This window comes from Gouania willdenowi, chromosome 3 (genome assembly GCF_900634775.1).
Source record: "Gouania willdenowi chromosome 3, fGouWil2.1, whole genome shotgun sequence".
Lineage (NCBI taxonomy): Eukaryota > Metazoa > Chordata > Actinopteri > Blenniiformes > Gobiesocidae > Gouania > Gouania willdenowi.
Window position 1 is genome coordinate 20,795,668 of NC_041046.1, and position 24,864 is coordinate 20,820,531.

General features: G+C 37.2%; 1 protein-coding gene across 2 annotated transcripts in view; it reads right to left on the reverse strand.

Annotated features, from left to right (window-relative positions):
* The window catches only part of mdga1 (MAM domain containing glycosylphosphatidylinositol anchor 1), a 250,869-nt gene that overhangs the window by 145,534 nt on the left and 80,471 nt on the right, over positions 1 to 24,864 (reverse strand). For both annotated transcript variants that reach the window (XM_028441483.1, XM_028441477.1), the window contains exon 5: positions 9,919 to 10,093. In XM_028441483.1, the coding sequence (XP_028297284.1) occupies positions 9,919 to 10,093 (175 nt within the window). The remainder of the gene's footprint in view (positions 1 to 9,918; positions 10,094 to 24,864) is intronic.

A 24,864-nucleotide genomic window follows, 5' to 3' on the forward strand; every position in this document is an offset into this window, starting at 1 on the left:
AAGGGAGGACATTAGCAGAAGTGGCCTAAGATAATTAAATCATGTTTACCTTCTGTATCTACAGCATTACCACAGATGTCAAAACTATTAACAATCTTCAAAGGTCCCACATCCCATCAAGATGTATTGTTAGTCACCCTGACTGTGCTTAACAGACAAAGCAGATTTCATTCTTAACACATAAAATGCTACCTGACAGCATTTCAGTCCTATAAAAATCACATGTCAGATTCCTCCATTTCGCTTTTTAGTCCAAAAAATTAAAAAAATAACTCATCAACAATGGTTTCTTTGCACTAAAGTTCCTGAACATCAATCCTCCAAATAGGATCCTTAAATAGGTTAATGAAAAACTAATGCTGAATTTACAGAAATCCATCATTCTGGCAATCTATATTTGTTATAATACAGCTGATTTTAACTTTGGTTCTAAAGCAAGGTACACGTGAAAGGATTTTCTAAATCTGAATAATCTCAACATTATTAAAACGTATTAAAAAAGATAGAAATTAAGCCAAACCCTGGGTTCAGGCAAATATTTGAAGCTCTAAGTAGGAATGCAGCACTGTGACAGTGGTCAGAATCTGGTGCAGGCATGAAATATGTCCTTGTTGATCCGAGTGATGATGAAGTAAATCAACACTTTGTTGGTGAAGTTCAGTTAAATTCCAAAAAGTGAAGCTCTACTCTTACTTGTGTTCAGAGGAAGTGTCTCTGCGCATGCACTTATTTTGGTTCATTGCACAATCATGCCGCCATCTATTGGCCTGGCATGTATACTGCATAATTTTTTATGCTTCCAGCGGTCTCATGTAAACAGGGATACTTCTGAAAACAAGGCCTTAGTCAGCTCACGTCTTCATTGGCTACTTTTCATTCCACGTCACCAATCACAGGGTCATGAGTCAAGAATCGTCGGCTTTCCCCACACATACGTGGAGTTTTGGTCGTGAATATTGAACAGGTTTAACAGTTACAATTGTTGGCTTCCACCCGTTTCGGAGGGGGTGGTACATCAGTAACCTAGCAAGAGCCAGATTGATACAGTATGTAGCCCGCCCTCTAACTCGAGTTCTCCGCATCGATCTGTGACTGGCAAATCCTTTCAGAACCAGGGAGGGACATGAACAGAATGCTTGAAGCTAATTGGGCAAAGCGCCTGTCCACCATGATTTGTTTTAGCCAATCAAACGGTAACAAATGATGTCATCATTGGCATGCGCCGCAGAGACGCTGCTACAACAACAACAAGGCTCCGCTGGTGAAAACTTTCTTTAGGGATAGTAATGCTTTTTACCGTTTTTGCAACACAAGTATGCAAGTTAAGTTCACGTTAACCATCCTCCTGCGTTGACATATTTCTATTTTGATTCAGAGCTATGCTAATAGCAGTAACGCAGTTAGTTCCTTTCCCCGCAATTGCGCATGCGAAAGTTTAGCTTAATTTATTTTATTTGAGTTATTTGAGTAACACCTTACACCTTACAGCAGCTTCAATATTGTATCATGTAATTAAAACATCCAAATTAGGATTTTTTTCCAAGTTGAAAAATATAAAAAACTGATTTTTGGAAATTTAATAAGAGATACAAAATCAAAAATTGTATTATGATTAATCAAATCTTTTTTTTTTAAACACCACTAGTTTCATAGCCAATTATCAGGACAAATTCACTCTTCAACACCTCAGACCATGGGAAATTATTTTGAGATAATCTTATAAAACATAAGATAATCTTGCGTTTGCTGTTCTTGGTGTGGAAGCGGGAAATTGTGTTAAAAACAGCATGATTGTGTGTATCCTGCCTCATGTTGCACACTCATAATCCAGGCTAAACAGCAGCACTCACACTTCCCAAACAAACCCAACGATTGTTTAATCATTCAAGGTGTGATTAGAAGGTGTGTTCTCCCTAAAGGAGAAGCAGAGCAACTTTACGCTCGGGATTTCACCCACTTTATTCAACTGGATCAAATATCCTCATTATTCAGGGCCGTGGCTCAGTTACATTAATCTGCCTGTCAAGAGTCTCATAAAGACTGAAGAAGCTTTTAGGTGCTTGTTCAGCCATCTCGCAAAGATAACCACTTTGCCCTGGACCAGTGCGGGTCCATGAAATATTTGGTGCCTATTTGGATATTTAGACACTATTTGGATTGCACAACTATCTCACCCAACCTCATTTTAATTGCATTTTACAGCTAATCTTACAAAAGTCAAAAAGCACAAACAGTTGAATCTGAGGATTTTTTTTTCACACGCATGCACAAACTGTAATCCACTTATATAAAGTGTGTGCAGTCTACAATGCAAAGGTAAACTGCCCTTTCACTGCTGTGATCATTTACAGCTGTTTAAATTTAGGAGGAGAAGGCAACAGCCAATAAAAATAAAATAAAGTCTCAATTAGCACAACAAGCAACGGCCCTACAGTGGATACTATACTCAATGTGTACAATGTGTATATTTAACAACATTTAGACACAAATAGGAAATAGAACACAATCAGTTCTACATTAACACACCCAGTATTAGATAACAAAATAAGGACAACCTGACCAGTTATTTCCAATGTAATTACACACAGACAGGAGTGTGGTAGCATGGCAGCAAACATCTGAGCCATTGGGCGTCATGTAAGAAGCCATATAAAAACAAACATAGGAGAAAAATTGTTCTTAGCTGCTTTTGCTCACAGCTATCGGTTTATGGGATTCACTATTGTTTTTTTATAGTGTGAATTCTTTTATGTAAGAGAAAAAGCTACGAGTGGTCGAGAGCACTTGTACTGAGATAGGGAAAAAAAAACCTGGTAACCTATGAAATGATTGTCCAATGCATAGTAACATATGCTTTAAATTTGAAAAACTTAAAAAAACACATTATATAGTCTAACTAACAGTATCATATACTGTATTTTACATTTTAATGACTGATCTTTTTTTTTAAATTTGTTTCTTTTATTTATTTTTTTAATCCCATTTGTGCCTGAAACTAGTAAAGACTATAAAAGCCCTGAGGTTATTTATTTGGTCAAGCATCCAAACAATGTCTTCCGTGCTTCTAGATCACACAGATCCATTGACACGTGTTGCTTTTGACCCACTTTTTTCACTCTAACATTTATCTTACAACCAAATTTAAGAAATGTAAAAAACCTCCATCGGTACCACCTCTCCAATTATTTCCCTATCCTTCAGTCTGCACTTGGCTTGAGCCACATGCATTTTTCTGTTTCCATCTTCATGTGAAGCTATTTTCTTTTCATCTGCAGCTGTGCATTCCTGTGCTGACACAGCATTCATAGCATCACATATGTTTTCCTAATGCTTAGTTTTTGCTGTCTCTGTGACACCAGTACTGACGCTCTGAAATATTACATTTTTCCAGTGTTTGATTGAATTCAAAAGGTATTTCATTTTCACTGCTGTAAAATTCTTTTTTTTGTCTTTTTTCCTTTTTTTTTTGGTGGCATCTCTAAGCTTGTTAGCTGTTTGCACACAACATTTACATTTACGTTTATACGGTGTTCAGTGGACGTCAACCTATGCTAATCAGCTGTGTGCGATCAAGTGGAATTTAACATTCAGCACATCTGGGTAAGAGCAGATTTGGACGTTAAGAACGTTTGATGCATTTGTAATTGATTTAATCTATTTGTTCTCAAAAAATAAGAGAATATTGCTGCACGAGGCCCATTGTTTACTTAATTTTACATGTAACTATAAGCAAATGTTAAATGTACTTGATTTATGCAGTGTTTGTATTACCACTGAAGTATCAATCATTTTTTTTTTTCTTATTTTTTGTCTGTTTTTAAGTTCTTTTTGAAACCTTTATCCAATTTGTGTCGATTTTTTTTTTTTTTTTTTTTTTTGTCATTTTTCTTTCAAATAAGCTACCTTTAGCCCAATAAACAACACTTTTTCCTCCATATTTTTACCCTTATTCACCAGTGTTTGCACATTTTGCTCATTTAAGCTTTTGCCATTTGATACCACCTGTTTCCTCTTTTTGGTCAATTTTTTTGCCACTCTCAACTACTTTTGGTCCATTTTAGTCACTTTTCTAGTCACTTTTCACTCTTTTCTTGGCACGCTTTTGCCACTTTTGGACCATTTTTTGCCACCTGTTACTTATTTTTTTGGTCACTTTACTCTGCTGTTAACTCTATGTTTACCCTCTTGTCAAATGGCTGGCGGTGATTGACTTGATCACCATTCAATCAATCTAACTACAAATTCAACAATGAATCCCTCTGTAAAAATTGAGGAAGGTGAATTTCTTGATGAAAGTGTGGGTGTTGCATCCCCCGCATCCTTCACGGGTGACACGTGCCTGGCCCTGGCATTGAACCCCCAACCTCACGGTCAGAAGATAAATATTAGTGTATGTATCCGTCTGTGTCAGCATACACTATCTATCCTAATTAGGGATGTAACGATTAATCATAAGGCAGTTAAAAATCGATTCATAGGTATCAAGGTTCACATCGATGCTGTGAAAATTGAATCGCAGTATTTTTTTTTAACCAGCAGAGGGCGCTAACAAGAAGTCATGGCGGCGGGCGAAATCTGCTAATACTTTCTTTCTGGCCGCCTTCTACTCTTAAACATATTCATAAATGATTCCTTACCCCTTTAGCACCAAAAGAATGTCTGTAATATTAAGTGAATATCTGTAAAAGTCACGTTTTTCTATTAACCCTGTCTGCTAGCATAGCATCTCTTCTTCACTGCACTTAGCTGCATGCCAACCGACCACTGGGTTACCATCGCCCTCTGCTGGTTCAAACAAATATCTGACGCAAATACAGTGCAGACTGGTTTTTTTTTTTTTTTAAGGTCCAATTGTTTAGTCACAAAATACATTTTCAGTTGCACTTTAAAAAAAAACTATTATGCAGTTTTGTATTGTTTACTATGTAACCATAATTTAAATGAATAGGCTTCTTCATTTGTATTATTCCTTTATTTGTTTCATTCAAGATTTATTTTTAGTTAAATTGCATTGTTTGAATAGTTCATCAAGGGATTCTTTTGACAATGAAAAATAAAAGGAAAATAGTAGTATTTTCTAGTTTTTCCCCCCCAAAAAAATAAAGGAATATTTTTCAGTCATTTAAGTACAGTCCCATTTTGTAAAATGAATCATGAGAGAATCGTATCGTGAACCCAGTATCGTGAATCGAATCGTATCGGGAGTTGAGTGAATCGTTACATCCCTAATCCTATTAAATGTGACTTATTAAGATGACGTACAAAACCTCTAATTGTGATCAATGACCAGATCTAATGCCACATCTAACCTGCTGCTTATCTGAATATAAAAAAAAAAAAGTGTGTGCTTCAAATGCTGTGTCTAAGTGCTTGTAGTGCTGGTACTAGAAGAATAGATTACACAGTCCTCTGACTCCTGTCGCCAAGTGACAGTTCAGGTGATAACTGCTTACGCTGTAAAAGGCTCAAGTACATTTTGAGATTCATAGCTTTACACTGTTAACATGTACAGTCATTACTGACAGAGCCACAGGAGGTTTGTGTCAATTTCTACTAAAAGAGCAAAGCTGGCTAGAAGCTCAGAGAAAGCTGAGGTTTAGTTTTAATTGACATTGAAATGTGTCATCACAGCCCACCTGCATTTTTTATAATCACATAGCTTGATGAATGACAATACATACGGTTTTTACATATGATTAGCTAATCCAAAACTGTATGATGTATGAACAGTGAACCCTTAGAAGGTGCTGAATATACATTCAAAAATTGAGTTGAAAGCTGACCAGATTTAGCATCTTATGGAGAAAAAAGTGTAACGACGTGCACAAAGATAAATGCTTTACAGCCTGTACAGATGCTGTGTGTACAGGATGTATTTAACAGCAGCATGGACAGGCAGATGGGAAATCAACGGATATTAAAACGACATGTATTACTTAAGCGAAACTGAGTGTTGAAGGAGCCATAAGAATTACAAGAAGCTAAACAAACCACAGCTAAAGGAAAAAAGGGGAAAAAAGCTTTCACATGATTTGAGGACATAAGTATCATCATCCTCAACCTTAAAGACGTTAGGGAAAGAGATTTGATCATTGTTCCACTTACCTTCTGTCCAGATTTGGATCCATAGAAGTAAATAATCAGCTCTCATTATAGACCTTTTCCCAGTCAACATGAGTAACTGAAGCTGGGTTTCTGAACCAAGTCCATCCCATCAGTAGAGGCTACCTAAAGTTAAACCCCGCCTGCTCACGGTCCCACTATCTCAGAGGTTAGAGAGCCAGGTCATTGGTACAGGTGTGTGTGTGTGTGTGTGTGTGTGTGTGTGTGTGTGTGTGTGTGCGTGTGTGCGTGTGTGTGTGTGTGTACAATAATGAAAGTATGTGCTTTTAGTGGAAATGCAAAATGAGGATTGGCAGAAGAAAAGAGACTGGCCTTCAGTAGCGGGTATGTTAGGTGAATAAGAAGGAGGTACGAGGGAGTGGGTGGGTATTGAATTCATAAATAATTAATTTGTATTCCCAAATGATTTATAGCAAAAACAAGCAGGTGTTGATTCTGTTCTGCCTTGTTTTCACAATTCATTAAGTGACTAATGAGTGGATTCTGGAGTGTTTTTCAAAATATAGAAATGGACAATGAAAACGCTTTAAAGCATTTTAAAAGAAAACTATACATAAATAAAAAAAATAAAAGTAAAAACACAACTACTGGTACATCCTACTAATACACCAAACCTGTGTTTTTGCTTTAACTTTGAGACTTTTTGCATGTGTGGTCATGTAGGGCTTGGACTTAAAGGTCATATATCATGCAAATCAACTTTTTTGAGCTTTTAACCTTGTTGCAATGTAAATTTCTTATCAAAAACACCCCCAAAGTAATATTGAAGTTCCTTCCTGCATCTCTGAGAAATCCTCAATAATCCTGCTCTGAGCTGCTTCTTCGCCCTCTTCTGAAAAATGATCTGTTCTGAACTGACGTCACAGCGTCTGAACCGCCACCTCCAGAAAGTGCTCTTTCAGAGGGCAAAAACTCAGGAAAACAGGCGAGTTGGAGAAAATGAACTACGTTTTTGGGGTTCTTAGAACAAATGGAGATGGGTGAAAAATGCAGGATATGGGACCTTTAAGAGTAAGGGTGATTCTCATGCAGGGCGGCTAACAACTCAGGACTGAAGCGGAGTCACTTCATATGCACAGACACATTCACACAAGCTCGGGTGTTTTACGACAGGCAGGTGTGTAAATGTGTAATTCAGAGGGCAACACAGGATGGATGAGATAGAATAAGAAAACTAATACTAGATGAGTAAGAAAGGGAAGTAAAAAATGGGGCAGATTAAACATGAACACAGAATGGTTCGTTTATACATTTTAGGCTAATAAAAAAAGGATGTGGGGAGATTGGGAGAGATAGAGAAGAGAAGCTGAGGCTCTTGTTTGTACTTGGTGCAGGTAACAGTCTGTTCTGCCCTCTAGTCCAATAACTGCTCTGTTGAATGAATCCAAATTGGAAAGCATGAGTGAATCTACCTTATTATGAGCATGTCTCTCTCTCCCCAACATTCCTAAATCACATATTTTCTTAAAACTGTCCTCATTTGAGCTCCCATCTGTTGTGTTTTATCCCTCCTTTAGTCTTTTATTTAGCTATAAATACAAAACTATGACTTTACACTGGACTCTTACACTCAGGGCATTTTAAACAGGAATTTATCTCAGTAACAAACCACATGACTGACTGATTAGCTTTGTATAATTGAACATGTGCATGTCATAAACTGACCAGTATGTGAATAAATATCATCTCTTTAATATGTATACTGATTTTACTTAATATGTTTTAGGAGGTAGCTAGTTCTTCCTTTTTTAAATTTTGTTTCTCTGCAGTCATGTTTTCTCACTCTTTTCCTACTTTCCTAGCTTCCCCACTTTCATCCACCCCCCTCTCTCTTATTTATATCTGGCAGCTCGGGCTAATTGTTACATCGCCCCAGTGCTAAAGTCGCCTCGTGTAGGAAGCATGGCTGATCGCCATCGGTTCTCACACAGCATGGGGGAAGGAGAATTGAACAAGCGTTGGCCGTCAGAGCTGCTTAGCTTCACAAAGCCTCGGTCACAACTACACTCACAATGCAACATGTTTACTACCCAACACCCTGCAATTACCAGCTCCCCTACGGGGGTTCAGCAAGCGCCTGGGGAGAACGGAGGCTATCATCCGAAAGAGGGGCTAAATAAGGAGGTGGGGCCAGCCACATTAAGTGGCTGATGCAGGGTGGTGAGTGTGTCACAAACTGTGCACGATGATGATGCATGTGTATGCATAGATAAAATGGTTTTAGGTAAATGGTATTTAAAGGGGGGAGTTCCCTTTGTATCCTGCTTTAGAAAAAAAGCAATAGATTAGATTAATTTACTAAACAAAGGGTGAGCAATAGATATTTAATGCTGGAAGCTTTTGCCTGTAAACCAACCATTAAAATGATTAAATCGATGAAAGAAAGAGCCATTTGCACAACATCCAGCAGTAACAAATGAATAGGAACTTTAGGGTGCTGGGAATAGAATAAAAGTGTAAAGTGGTATTGATGTGGTGAGTACGTGGTTGTATGGAAATCAGCCAGTAGCCATGACCTGGCTCCTGACTCACAGGCACAGTGGGGCAGTGAAACAAGCAGCAGCACAGGACCCCTACAACGCAATGCAGCATCTCAACTTCAGGCGAATGGGTGCAACTGGATTTAGTTACGCAATAGCTAACCATGATAGTCTGTTATGATACAGTATTCACAATTTCTAATCATACTAGCGACATATTTTTTAATTTAGGTCAGAACACAAGCCATTATAATTAGTTGGATGGTATTTTGTGCATAAAAGAACTTTTTCATTTGTAACCTAAATTTAACTAGCAATGTTCTAACAAGGACAAAATCAAAAAGTTAGTGTAAAGCAGTAAAAAAGTGGGGTTTAGATTGTTATTTTTTTCATCCCCCACTAGCAGACAATCTTTTATTTACAATAACTGAATGGATTTGAAATTCTGAACTGTGAAACTCAAGGGTAAAAGCTAAAAGTAAAATAAAGCTGATGCAAATGAATAATGGGTTGCAAAATTATGTAACCGTACATTATGTTTGCAAAGTAGCGTATAAGTGTTTGCCAACAAACCCTGAGTTTGTTGATCAATATTAACAAAAGTTACCACGCCTGAGAATGAATTCAAGTGCTTTTCTTTAGCTGATCATAGTTCTACATCAACAAGTGTTTACACCTGTTTATTTGATCATTTTGAGCAGCTTGAATAAATTGTTTCCTGGCTATTGTCATTTATTGTTTCATAAGTTGCTTTCATGCGTAATACATGAAATCAGTTTGTAATGGTCCTTTTAAAAACCCAGTTGCGTATATTAGTTGAGAAACATTGTGTTAGGGAGCCTGAGCTACCTGGACTAACTGTTATCAAACTTAGGATATATTCCACCGACTTCACTTTTTCACCAAGAGTATCTGAAGAAACGGTCCACCTTATTCCTCTTTGGCCGAATAAATAATGCATTTTCCTAATGCACATACAAGGATCATTCTTGGATCAAATTTAGAAATATTTTAAAAGGCTGTACCGTGATACACTTTGCCCCTCATCCTCCCTCTTAATCCTCCTTCCATGTTTTTCAACCTCTCCACCATAATTCATCAGATACTCCTAGAAACCATTCCCACCTGAAATCTCATCATCTGTCCAATCAGTCTTTCATCTTTCTTCTCGCAATCTTTCCATCTCTGCCCATTTTGGGTCTTTTCCAAAGGAGGGAATGGCTATAGTGAAAGGTGAAAGTCAGCAGTTGAGCTTGATGTGGAAGGAGTTTTTTTTTTTTTTCTTATTTTTTTTCATCCTCCCATGGCCACTTACATTGCACATCTACGCGGATGGACTTGATGGCAGCCACCCCCACCCCGTTGTCAGCCTTGCAGTAGTAGCGACCCCCCTGCACTCTTTGGATGCCCTCGATGCGCAGAGTCTCATTGTAGATAGACGTCTCCTGGAACTTGTCGGAGGCACTGCCGGCTGTCTTTGTCCATCGTATCTGTATATAATAGACAAAAAAATACACAGTACGTACATTAAAAAGGGCACAATGCAGGACAGAATAATATAACTATATGCAAGGATGAATGTCATAGCAAAACAAAGTGTTTGACATAAATAAGCATATAACCAAAACACAGGCAAGACACAAACTATCTGGATTATTTTTTATCCTCAGAAAGTCAATTACAATTTTGTTCTCAAATACTAAAGTTCAAATACAATTAATCACAATTACTGAGCTTGAAAATATAACTTAATAAAAGTGAAACTTCCTCTTGTGTTCTGTTAGCATCTCTTATAACGGATCCTAAATCCGCTGTAAAGTCCACTAAAAACAAATATAATTTTATTTCGTATCTATCTATTAGTTACCTTGTTAAGCTTCCTAATCAATGAAAATATAGGTTTTAATATTTATGATGAGGGCGTCTGAGCCTTTTTTGTGTCAGTATATCCCTCGATTTAATTTAATTTTTAATTTTTTTTTTTTTTTTAAGGTAAAATGTGAGAAAGCTTGATATGAAACATATTTTAATAAATGCATATACATGTATAGAACTGTAACATGATTCCTTATTTTTGCTTTAAATAATAATTGACAGTTTTTCAATTATCTAAACTTAATTACAATTTAATTATGATTATGACAGCAACATATTTAAAAAAATACAATTACAATTATAATTACAGCATAATTGTAATTAATTATCAACTACGCCATTTACAATTATAATTTACCCCAACCCTGGATTACTACACTGGTAAGATTGGTATTAGTTTAGCCTTTATTCTCTGAAATTATAATGCATTTCTGGGTTATATTGAGAAATACTTTGCTGAAGTTCGTTTGAATTGTGATCTAACACTAAACTGTGAGTGAGGAAAGAGCTCCTAAGTATTTTTTTTACCAACTTTACTGAATAATTAACATTCATAAGGTACAAAATAACTTTTGACGATGGAAGCGGATGGAACACGTTTTTCATTTATATGATAGCAAGATAAAGATCATTTGCCAAAAAGACAGGACACGTCAAAGCAAGCCAATATATTAGCTGGATATGAGCTGATTAAAAATATGAATGGATCTAAACTCTCTGTCTGCTTCATAGAGTTAAAGTTAATGACACTAAGCGCTGTACTCATATTGTCCATGATGCATACACAATTACGACTTTTTCGCAAACTCTATAGAGCTTTTTCTTCATGCTTCAGCTATCCCATCATGCCACAGAGAGGCCCTGCAGCTGACAGCATCCTGATACTTTCACTCAATTAATCGAAAGCTCAAACAAACACACACACATGCACATACAGGCCCGCAGACACACACGTACCCAGTCCTGTGACACATAAAAGCCTGTAAACTCGTCAGCCTTGAAACAAAATTCTCCTATGCATGTGTGCATTTACACAACTGTGTGAGAACAGTCCATTAATCCCTATTAACCTTCCTATCTGTTATCAACATCAATGAGGCCATTAACTATCCTGTGAAACAGGTCAAAGAGGATAATGGAAAAAAGTCACTGATATATGGTGCGTCCGTGCATGTGCATGTCTGTGTGTACGGGACGCATCGATGTCTGCCTGCTCCAAGAAAAAGTACACGGTAGCAATACACACCCGCCCATATCCTCTTCTGCATGCACATGGGCGTTGTGTTGATTAGAAAGCAGGGTATATGGATTAGCGGATTACCAGGGTCTGTGTAAATGCTCTCTGTCTGTTTATTCAGCTCTGTTTGTGGGAGGGATTAGGAGGAGGCACACTGCCATTGATCAAACCAGCCAAGGTGAGCAATGAACCAAACCCTGTCCCTCCATGGTTTAGTGACTCCGGTTGAGGCGCATGCATTTATGTGCGTGTGTGTGTGTGTGTGCGTGTGCTCGTGAACCGTACTTCTATGTTTACTTGCTGCTATGCTCCTGTTGAGGGTTAAAAGATAAAAACCCTCAAAGAATCATGAATACTTTTTTTTGTAAAAGCTTTGCAGTTTATTCCAAAGTAAAGCAACATTAAGGCAGCATGATGCTACATTGGCAATAGGCCCTACTACCAAATAGAAATAATTTATAGTATATACAGACAATATTACGAGAGAAAATACATGTGACGAGAGAATGGCAGCATGAACATATACAGGAAACAAGAGCACTCAGAGTGCAAAACCTTAGCCTCTTAAAGGCTGATACTTTTCTATGCCTAATAATAATAATAATAATAATAGTGCAAAATATGTAAACAGATTTTTCTATGTATGTTTGCATCTTTTGCACTATTATCCTATGTTAATATTTCTATTTCTATTTCTTCTTACTCTCAGCTCTTATACTGTAAATAATTTGTTGCTGCATATGTGAATTTCCCCTCTGGAGATTACAACAGGTGTATTCTATTATATTCTAATAAGAATACAGTAGGTCCCAATGTATGGGTACCCCCACTTTTTTTTTTTTTTTTTTTCTGAAAAGTCACAATGAAATGCACATTCAAGATCTGGGGCCTCATTTATAAAAATGTGCTTAGGTAACATCAATCACTTCAGCTGGCAAAACCAGGAAGTATACGCAAAAAAACTGTCAGACTTCTAAACGAGGGCGCACGCTCGTCCAACGTCTGTTTCAGTTTTTCTGGGGCGTCAGTATAATTTTTTTCCTCCTTTGTTTTTGCAAATATATCCTTCATATATGATATGTGTTGTGAAATGTGCAATATTTGTATCAATTTCACAGCTGTCTTTAACTTCATCCTTCTTCTGTTGGGGTCAGAGTTTCCAGTTTCTCATGATTTTGTGCGCACGGCAGGGTCAGAGCTGCCGTGGAGGTGCACACATTATCTCACCAAGTTTGTTTTTTATAAGTCTCAAACGTTGCTTATCAGTACTTTTTTTTTTGTACGTACACAGGGTTTATAAATGAGGCCCCTGATTTGGATGAAACCAGGTGTGGAACCAACCCAACATGACTAATAATAAAAACTAAACTTAAAATAGAATTTTTTTTAAAAAATAACTGTCAATTACAAACCAATATATATTTTTTTTGAAATTTCACAATAAGAGATTTTTTAAACTGATCTAGAATCAGTATGTTGATCTTGATTCCTTCCAAAATGTGATAAAATCATGGCATAAGGTCTATGTTTGTTTGAAATGTTGTGGAAATCAGTCATGTTTTTTTTTTTTTTTTACATAATCCTTTAAACAGGAAAACAAAGAAATACATAAACGTCAGTGACAACCTTGGTGAGGTAACAAATTTCAGGTACATGCGGTAAATGTGTGACATAGTAGAAAGGAAAAAAGAATGAGAGAGAATTATATATTCAGTATTGATGGCAGCTGTGTGATGGGGAGAGAAAAAGTGCCTCACCCTGGGAGTTGATGCACAAAAGTGGCAGACGAAGCAAAATAGATAGAGGTAGTACTAGTGTGAATAAAGGGGATATTGTGTGTAATGCAGATGACAGCCAGGAAGCAGAAAAGCCTTTCCCCATGAGTTTTTTTTTTTTTTTTTTTAACCTCTTTCACTTTCCCTCTGCACTCTGTCTTTTTTTCACTTGACGTGTGACGGTGACTTCTCTCCACTCAGGCCTTGACATATTGGTCTCCATGTCTCATTCTCCCTTCTTATCCAACAGCTAAATGCTTTTCTCCTCTCCCCCTTTAATTCCTTACAATTTACAAAAACCCAGAGACTCTTATAAGATACTTATCTGTGTCGTGTGTTCAAACTCCCTTTCATTTAAGCACAAAAATGACAGACACATACACACGCTTCTTGAGACTTCCTCCCCACACACACTGAGAATGAAGCTACTGTAGTACTATTGTAATAATACAAGTTATATTTTGTTGGAAGAAAAGCTTTGGTGTCCCCTGGTATTCAGCTCAGCATGAAAAGCAGCAGGTATAGTTCACTGAGTCTGTATTAAGATGAGAAGCTGTGTGCTCAGATACAGGCAGAAAGAAAGTAGAGGCAAAATGCTGTCAGAGAAATGTGGAAAAGGACAAGGTAGTTTTTTTTTTTTTTTTTTTAACACAGCTTTGCTGACTCATACGTATTGCACTGGTTCTGTGTCTTTAGCAATGTCAATGTCACAAACAGAATTCCTCAGTTGTATACACTAAAAAAAATACTCTCAACTTAGTTGAGGTTGCAAACTGTTTTTGAACAAAAGAGATCAAGTACACAGATCATCAGGCACACATTTTACTCTTTAACACACAAGTAAAGGCAGGCATACACTGTGCGATTTTTGGCCCATTTTGAGCCGATTTTTCACTCGTGTGTCTATGTTTATGATCGGGCCGAGTCTCAGCTTAATCATGTGTTGTGCGTGGCTTCGTATATATGGGGTCACACCTCACGACCAGCTCCCAATCAGCAATCGTATGGTCGTGAGGATATCAAACATGTTTGAAATCCTGGTCGCTCCTCGTGAGGGTATCGCACTGTTAAAGCAGTGCCACTACTCGGCTTACCACGAACTCTCAAGACTCAAACATATTTGGGCAGACGCCTGCAAAGCGGAGTCTACGTAGACTCCTAGTGGAGTCCGCCAGGCCAACTGAATGTAAAGCTCAGATTATAGTACCGTGATGACTTCTCTGCGTAGTTGGTGTCACACAAAACACTGCTCGGCATTGTATCAACCTGCATTAAATGTATCACCGACCTGCATTTCACCGCCTGGTGAAACAGAGGAGGAGAGATGAACACAAGCTTAGAGGAGAGGCTGGCAGATGAGCTACGACAGTATAGACACATTTATAACACGTCCCAGGGGAACAAGGACTACAGAGAAGCGCTAAGAATCATGGGACATGTAGGATTTTAATGGGAACTACTACGCGGCGGAGCGCCCGGGTATGTAAGCGGGCTCTTCTTCTTCTTCTGTTTTAATAGCGACGCTTCAGAGTTCTTCTTCTTCTTCTACTTTGTAAGTTGCATTTCTGGAAGTGTCGTGTACTGACGTACAGTTTGAGCAGTCATGTCGTGTCAGAGTGTTGGTCTGTATATAGTGTGAGAACATGGATCGTGAGCTGCACACATTCTGACTCTGCAACTGAGTCGCACAATTTGAGCTGGAGCTGAGTACAACAAAAAAAAAAATTGCACAGTGTCTGCTTGCTTTAAGGAAACATTAACAGCAAAGTTTGAACACGTCAACGCAGTTGTAATATAACCTGCATGTTTTATTTCTGTTACTAATCCAATCAGGCTTGATAAAAGACGGGGAATTTGGGTTTTTCTACAGGGGAAACGAATGAAATGAAAAAAGCAGTAAAAGAGAATGAGTTTATGTGGGAGATTCAATTCAACTTTATTAACATAGCACTTATTACAACAATAAGTCATTCCTGATCAAATTCAAGTCATACCTGTACACGTCCTTGTTTATTCTTGGTAGCAGAAGTAAGTAGAAGAAATAAGTTTTCTTTTTTTAATACACAATTAAAATTGACATGATGTGAAAGCAGCTCTTTTAAACTAATTAAAAGGATTACTGTGGTTATTGACTTTCCTATTAGTGGATGAACAATCAAACACTTAGTGAATTTGGTTTCACTGTGATGGGAAAAACAGCAAATCAAAAAAGTGACATTGATATAAACAAGTTATCTCTGTGCTAACTTTTCTCACCAAAACATCATGAATCTCCATAGCAAAACCTGATTGTAATAGCTGCCAGATTAAAATACTTTGACTAAGGTTTTAAAGAGTTAGACTGGGATCAATCAACAACACTACTTCATTCCCACATATATTTGTTTTCAGGAGAAAAAAAAGCGGTTTTGGTGTTTAGTTACTCTTTAAATCCCAAATGCTCACTCCTCAAGGACGAGTTACATTTGATCTATATTCGTATCAATTTGTGTTATCAAATAATACAGTACCTTAAAGAAAGTGTAATTTTTTGCTAATAGTAATCATTATTGATCATTTTAGCTGTGTGTTCTGATAATTGTGTTTTCCTATTAATGCTGTATGTGGTATGTATCATGTTTTGTTTCAAGCTAAGTTCGTCTAGTAATAAAACCATAACTTGGCTTTGTTGAATATAATTTTTGGCAAACTTGTCTTCACAGTTTATTGAAAAAAGCAGAAGGATTGTAAACTGTAACAAAATGATATGAGAGCACCAGCCTATGAATGGAACAATGAGATCATTTTCCTGCAAAATTTGCATTAAAAAACAAAAAAAAAACACATTTATAATTTGAGCAGCACACGGTGCTCTTTTATAAGTCTGGTTATATGTTTGTAAACTTCTGCTCCTGTTTTAATGTATAGGTAAACAACGTCAAAGACCTCATCAGTTCTACTGTACTCTCACAAGATCTACTGTACTCTCACAAGATATGAATAATGATCCGAGCAGCTCAGAGACGGATGCCTAAATAAACACAGTGGGTATTGTTAAACATGACTAAATTCAGCAAAATTGTATAGAATGGCTGCAGTTCAATATGTTATAATTATTTTATTACTACACTCATACATTTTGGCACACAATTTCTCATGCTCAGCCAACAAAATGAGCAGGAAATAAGATCAACAGAATTATGCAATCAATCTGAGCAGCCAGGCTTTACTGTAGCACTGTTATAAATTGTGATGAATGAAGTGTACATCAATAAAGGGGAAACCAATTTTATCCAAAAATAAAAAAAAAAAAAAGTCAGAATTAGGCTTTAGAAACAGCAGGCGGTAATTATACATGATGAATATGGATCACTAACAGGACAGAGGAGTTCATGTGTGTCAGCTGCTTGTGTCTGTTCTTACTTTGGTTTTATCCTCCTCTGTTTGTTTGTCTCCAAGACTTAATACCAACTTCTCCGTGTCCCGCTACAATTCCAAAAGCTTTTCTGTCACATCAATCATAGTTTGTTTCCTACTTTTCACTCCTCTGTTTTACAGTGATATCGTTGCTGTGGCCCGTTTCTGAGCCTGAGCGCATCACAGGCTGCATGGAGCTCAGATGACTTATCACCATCACCAAGCGTCTACAGCAGACTGGGTTTGAACGGCAGTCAGACTGTCTCTGCCCAGTCGTCCAAACGGGAAACTCTAAACCACACACCACACGAAAGGTCTCAGACGGTGTTACATTAGCGATTAGCCTCATTTAAGGAAAGTTAAAGCAAGTGCACAACCTTTCTCTTTAAAGACCACTATAGAATGTCATCGTCAATGTAGTAGGTTGACCATCAATTGGACTTAAAGATTACTGAGAGATGTGTCATAATTACATGTGTCCAAAGACACAATGGCCCTCATTTATCAACCGTTCGTTATTCAGATCTGAGTGTACGAAGTGCATTCGACCAAATTCACAGAAGCTTTGGTATTTATCAATTCTGATCTGAGCGTACGCTATATGATCAGATCTCATCAGGTCTGACTTCGTGTACGCAAACCTGTGTGTGGATTTGTGCTGAAGCACAGCAAAATGGGACTGAGACTAAAAATAAAGTATGAAACAAGCCTCAGCTGTCAATAAAACATAAGCAGACATACATTCAGAACTTGCCAATGTTTGTTTGGCCTCAGTGGGCGGAGCCTCTGAACCAGGATTATTTGAGGGCGTAACATGTTAATTTAGCCGCCGCATTTATCAACACCCGATCATTGCTACGCTGAGTTTGGTCAAATATGAATGGTTCATTCAAAGTCCCACGTTGGTTCTGTCATACAACACAATGCGCACTCACATTTGCACATTTGGATAGAAAATGACATTGTAAAACGTTTTTCTTTATGCAAGCAAACAATGTCTAACAGGTATTTTCAGAGGTCACTACGCAGAATTCATGATGTCTCGATTGGTGAAAAAAAGGAAACTTCTCTGGATTCAGTTATACAAAAAAATCAGAGACAATCGGATTAACATAGTATGTTTCTTTCATTTTTAGAAAAATATGTTCTTAAACAAAACTGTTTTAGTATATGTGCAACAGATTGGTGTCCTAACACTGTGCCTTTTGCCCAATGTTAGATGCTGCTCTGCTGCGACCATGAGTGCAGAAATTGCTTCTGTAAATTAACTATAATACTATTTACTAATGTCCTTTCAATGTATTATAACAACTAGATTTGATACATTTCCTTAGACGTTGCACCTCTGATTCATTCTCCAAGCTCTTAGACATGCGCTCAAGTCTACAGGCCAGCTTCCTTAAAAAGAACATAAATCAGGCATTTGCATTAATTAAAATTAGTGCAGTCAAAATGAAAAAGTTAATTTAGTTGATTAATTTTAAATGATTAATTTGTTACAAACGTATACACAATTTATGCAGTGTTCACTTCCGGTGTTGACTGACCCCTAACCCCGGTGTGTGCAGCCATAGACAGAGCAGCCGAATACCGCACGAAGGTGGGAGACGAAATATTGGATGGAACATTTCACTGTAAAAAGTTGCCCTTGGAGAAAACAAAAGTCATTTGCACACTTTGCAAAGTCGAATTGAACTACCACAGCAGTAATTTGGTCATTTCCATGGCATATCATTTTAGAACAAAACAGCCAATAGATGCTTCTACAGGGCTCGTTAGGCTACACTACAGTAGTGAGCTACTCAAGGGAAAATATCAAAACTTATAAGTAACAGTTTGGGATTATTTGTGTCAATGTATATTACAGTATATTTAATAAACATTTGTTCATATAACTTTCAATTTTAATTCTAAAAGTGGTGAGCCTGCACTTTAATATATAGGTCTGGATGTTTGTAATATTCTGTAAGTGGATATAAGAAAGATTTTTTGTTTTAGCTTAATTTATTAACGGACTTCATTCAAAGCTATTAAAATGGTATTTTAATTTAAATACGCTTTGTCTAATAATTCTAAAATAATTCCATGATTTTCCATGAATAAATATGTATTACGAGCTTTAGACTTAAGAAGAAAAATGTGATGAATCGCAATTAACAACAGAAAATTGTGCGATTATTTATTTATTTATTTTTAATCGATTGACTAATTAAAATAAATCTTAATGAACACAAAAAGGAACACTGTTGCTTATTTAACATCAGGAGGAAACTTTTTTAGCATGCATTGGTTTACCTTTCCTTTGCAGCGTCCGATTCCTATGGTATTACAGAACTTTGAACCTATTATGTTATGTCTCAGGAGCTTGTAGCGAGCGTGCTAGGCTTGCCTTTTACAATTTTACTAACTCTTCTGTTGATGTAATGCCAACCAAGTTGACAATACAGTGCTTTCTCCATCCAACTGGCTCACTTACCGTGAATAGGCTTAAGATGGTAATCCTGTTATCGGGGAATACTACTTAGCACAGAAGCAGAGCCACACAAACACACAGCTGAGTGTAGAAAAATGTGCTTGCAAGCACAGAGAAGGCAACATGAGACAGAATGGAAATGAGAGGACTTGAGAAAATAGAGAGAAGTCACAAAACACTGATGTGACAAAGATGCAAGATGGTGTCTTGAATGATAAGCAGCAAAACAATCACTCTCGATAAAGAACAACATCCAAACCAAAAAATAAGTAAAATGAGGGCTTTTGGAAAGAATAATGACATTATGCTTCAAGGAAAAGAGAGTACGTGTAAGGTATTTAATGAACAAAATGAAATTCAACAAAACTGACAAAAAACGAAAATGAATCAAATACTAACTATGATGTTGTGAAATCAAATGTTAGAAAATCACATACCATGTATGTTTATCTAATGCTCTAAAAAATGTTAATTTAATTTCTCTAAATCAATCTTAGAAGCAGTAATGAGTCATACAATCTGAACATATACGGTATATACTGTGTGTATGCTGGGGAAAAAAAACAACCACACATCCTCATCAGTGAGATCACACAGTTCAATAAAACTGACTCATTGATATTAAACACCTCATCCCACTCTAGAACCGTCTCATACAATATGAATGACCTCATAGCTCTTCTGAGCTCTGTTCTTCAGGAAGCAAAGAAATGAGCCGCGTTCGGAAAAATAACAAGATGTTGGAAATAATATGTATGCATATTGCAAACATTGTAAAACTACATGTATTTGTGTCCAACACAAACACATGTTTTGGAAACCTTAAAGAGTTTAGTGTAGAGTATCATGAAGATATAATCAGCTGATTCACAATGCCTTCCAAAGTGTCAGAAACAGTGTCGGCATCTACCTTATACAATTCACCTCTGTTGGTTATTCTGTGTAACAATGAGCAACAGCTAATTAGTAACAAAAAGGCAATAGGGTGAAGAGATATGTCTACATTTTTTCACTGTGACCTGAAAGTTTTTGAACAAGTTGAAATTGTAAATTCACAGCTGTAGCTGTGTCCATTATGCAACATGTGTGCTTGTCCAAGGTTGACTAATACAAGTTACAACAGAGTAATTTTTAAGGTGTGACTATAAACCCCAGCTTTTGGGTGACGCTTGTCTAGGCTGTACTACTCAAAAAATGCTTTGATTGTGGGCGGGGCTCCTAGAAAAATATATGCAATGCTTAACTACCTACTCAATACTCACTATACCTCTCTATTCACCATTCTCTCAATCTAACCTACTCACCACAGATTGCAGAGTCGACAGGTGCTAGTTTTGATTGGCGGGGCGGAGCCAACAGTGGTGGTTTGTGATGTCAGAAGCCTCCAAAATGTCACAAGCCACCATTCTCAGCCAATAGCAAAATGTTGCTGTAATAGTCAGATTTCAACCCATAAAGAGCAGGTACTCTTACATGTTTACATCAGAATGTGTCAAATTGAAATTGAGATGGATTCAAATCAATCAAGAACACTACATTTGTTTTCAGCAGAAAAAACTGGTTCTGGGGTTTAGTTACTCTTTAAAATGACAGTCCTGACAAACAATTGCAGTTACAATTACTTTTTTCTTTTACAATAGCCAAGTTGCCAATCTGTGTAGTTACTGAAAATATCATCTACATCCAGAAAAGTTTTAGATCTAAGGCTTGATTAAATAGTCAAGTGAGAAAGACTCCTCATTAATTTGATGACCTGGAAATTGTTCCAACAGAAAGAAAATAAGCAAAAATAATTATTTAAATCTATATACATTACAAAAACTAAAACTTAATTGTACACAGCAAAAAACAACTGTAAATACAATAACTATTTGATATATATATATTCAGTCTATATATACATACAAAATGCAATTTACGAGGCAGAAGAAGCATGCCAACCTTTATAACAAATAAAGTCTATCTTTTATTTTACATGGCCTACTTTCTCTTCAAAGCCTCAATAGTTTTTGTTAGAACAGAGAGGTGGTAGGGACATTCACACCTTATCTTTATTATTGTTTGTCTCCTAGAGGGACTTTGTCAACAAAGTACAGTGTGTTACCACGGAAGCAGACACACCAAAGACGCTGAAATATAAAAAGCAAATATTAAAGGAGGCCGAAAACATAGATGAAGCTCTCATCACATCAGCAGAAGGTACTGAAAGTTATCTAAACAGACAAATAAAAAGATTATACGTGGTTCATTATAGAAGAGAGATGTGGTAAATGTCACATATGACATGAAGACGGTCTGAATGATCTTGTTTCACATGTTATTACATCAATCAGGATAATTGCCCGGAAAGACAACTGATGGAGGATGGGTGAATAGATGGATACACAGTGGAACCTTGTACCACCTTCCTAAGTTCCCTTTTCCCCCACAGCTTTATCAAGATTGGAAAAACGAGCAAGAAGAAGAACTCCATGAAATCAAAGTCAGAGAGATTTTGCTACAAATGCAGTGATAGTTATTCAAAAGAAACAAATGTCTGAAGAGTAATGGATAAATGGATGGAGTTTGGAATAAAAAAAAATACAAGTAAAAAATGAAGATGTTCCTATGCATTGAATAGTCAAACAATGCCTTTGTGTGAAACACATTGAGTAGAGGAGCCTGCAGATATGCAGAAGATGTTTCATCTTATCTTCTATTGTGAGCATAAATTCCTTGAAGGCTCTTGCTGGCAATCATCACAGATTTATTGTCATCCACGTTTGAGTTTGCAAAACTTTCTCAAGCCAAGCATACACCAGCAGACAAACTATAAACGGTTTGCCAGCTCTCCTTCATGCTATGATTCGTCTCCAACTCATCCTTGTCAGTCACTATAATGTTTGTGCAGCGCTTTTCAAGCTAACTTGGTTTACATTATGATTTTTGTTCTTATTTAATCTTACATCCACATGTTTATATCATATCACATACAGTAGCTGTAGGTAAAATATCGTATACAGAGTAGGGGTTGACCGACAATAATTTTAAAGGTCGACTTTATGTGCATACTAGTCGAGTCGACGTCAACTAGTCGATGACGTCACCAAGAGCCGAAGCCGAGTCGAGTACCGGAGCACAAACAAGGAAGAAGCGAGAAACACTTGATCGTGTGCTGCCTTGCCATGCAGAGGTACTAGGACCCTCATTTGCTGTGTTTCACAGCCATCTTGAGCAAAAGACAGTTACTGCGACTAGTCAACGTCACGTGGACAGAGTCACGAGACAACACTAAAGTCGACTAATACAGAGTACACATTATTTTAGATTTTTTTTTTTTTGGGGTGGGGGGGATTTGCATACTTTATAGTGTTTCATAAATAAAACATTCAGTTCAGTTGATAGCTAGTTTCTGAATCTAGATACTTCTTTTTCATCTCTTCTTTCAGTCATTTTCTAATTACTACCTCCTCCTGACTTCTACTTGTCAATATCCAGTTTTTTTCTACTCTCATCTTCTTCATCCTTCTTCTACATCCACTGAAGGGCCAGGCAGTGACCTTGTTTGTCTCTAGGTCATGTTCTGTGGAGAGTCTGTGCAGCCTTGTGCTGCCACCTGATCAGCCTTGCTTTCAGCCTCACTATCGATCGTTTTCCTCTAACCCTTCAAGGACGGAAATCCAAACCTGTATCCCAGACCGCATCGCTGCATCTCCCTCCCTCCATTCTTCCCTAGACCAGACTCCCTTCTTTTATCTGCCCTTTTGGTTTTTGCTCTAAAGCTCTCTCAACCTTTTTCCAGTATAGAATTTATTAGAAACGCACACACTCTGGTTGCAAGTCTCAAGGTTGCAATGATCATCCAAGCCATGAATAAATAATAAGAAGGTAGGAATCACTTTCAGAAAAACCATTTACTCTCCTATTATGTTCTAGAAGAAGCTATGAGAGAGAGAGAGTGAGTGTGTGTGCGCGTGTGTGTGTGTGTGTGTGTGTGTGTGTGTGTGTGTGTGTGTGTGTGTGTGAGAGAGAAAAAGAGGGGTAGAAAGAAAAGAAAGGCTTCGTAGGTGACACTACAAAGCTTTGTTAACTAAAAGCTTTTCTGTCCTTAGATTTAACCTGAGCATGGATACACAAATCTTGTAGGAGACCAAGGAATGAGATAATCAATAATTGACAGGACATCAGTCGAGGTAGAGGTCACCGTGTCCCTCTTATATCCACAGTCTTAAAATCAAAGAGTCAGAAATTATTTGGGCTGGTTTAGAGAACAATATTTTTTTTTCCATTTCACCACAGAAACCTCTTGTTTGTGGGTTGGTAAACAGTACCGTCAGAACTCTGTTGAACTTGTTGCAGCCCAAGTTTTTAATATGGTGTTGGTGAGGTTCTCTCTAACCAAGTATTTTTCCACATTTAAAAACCAAATCAGATATTAGGTTATCTCTCCAAGTAGATGCTGTCTTTGTGGATGGATGATTTTGATAGGAAAAAAAAAAAAAAAACATTTTAAAGGCGCTACACCTAGATACATTCATAAAAGCATAAGGGATGGATATTTTTTTGTTTTTGTTTTTATTTTTTTCTCAATCAATGCAGCAAACTACAAATTTTTTTTTGTAGACAAAATAAAAAAAAAAAAAAAAGATTGGGTATTAAGTTAAAAAAATGGAGGAGAAATTATTTGGTAGGCTTAAAAAAAAAAGAAGCAAATCAGTAAACGGTATAGGAATAAGAGCACGAAAAGAAGAAGAACGACGGACAACGACAAGACAGAAAGAAATGATTAGATTTCCTTTGCCTTTTGAATCAAGTTGCTTACTCTTCAAACCAATCTAGGCTGGACAAAGGTAAACAAACAGTCTTTATAAAGAATTGGATAAATCCTCAATCAGACCCATTCTTGGTGAAGCAGCTATTTATTGGGCTGGCCTCAGATGTTAATTGGATCCTTCCTCATCTGACGGAGGAGATGAGAGGCACAAACACAAATAGAAAAAAAAAAAAAAAGCAGAGCAATGTCTGTATCATCTGAACAGATGAAGTCAATTTAAAAAAAAAACACTTAATATGCAGTTTTGTAGCTTTATAAGAGATGCATTTTCCTGCCAGTCACAATTTGTAACATTGTACTCAGACACTTAAATAGAGCACAGAATAAAATATGGGACACAAGTTGCTCCCTTGCAAAGATAGTAAACCGAGAAAGGATAAAAGAATAATTACATATTTTTTATTGTCATATTTTTGCTACACACACAAAATTGGTGCTTTAAACCCCTTAGGAGCAGTGGGCAGCCACAGTGTAGCGTCATCTAGATTAAGGTTAAGGGCTTTGCTCAAGAGACCACAGCGATAGCCCACGGTAGATTAGAACCAGCGGCCCATCAGTTACAACTCTGCTTCCTTGACCATTAGTCTAGCAGTGTGTCATCAATAAATTAGTAAGTGTGTTGTTTCTCCAAAGAATGAATACAAAGAGCACTAGGAGGACACTTGCACTGGAATGAAGCACATCCATAAATA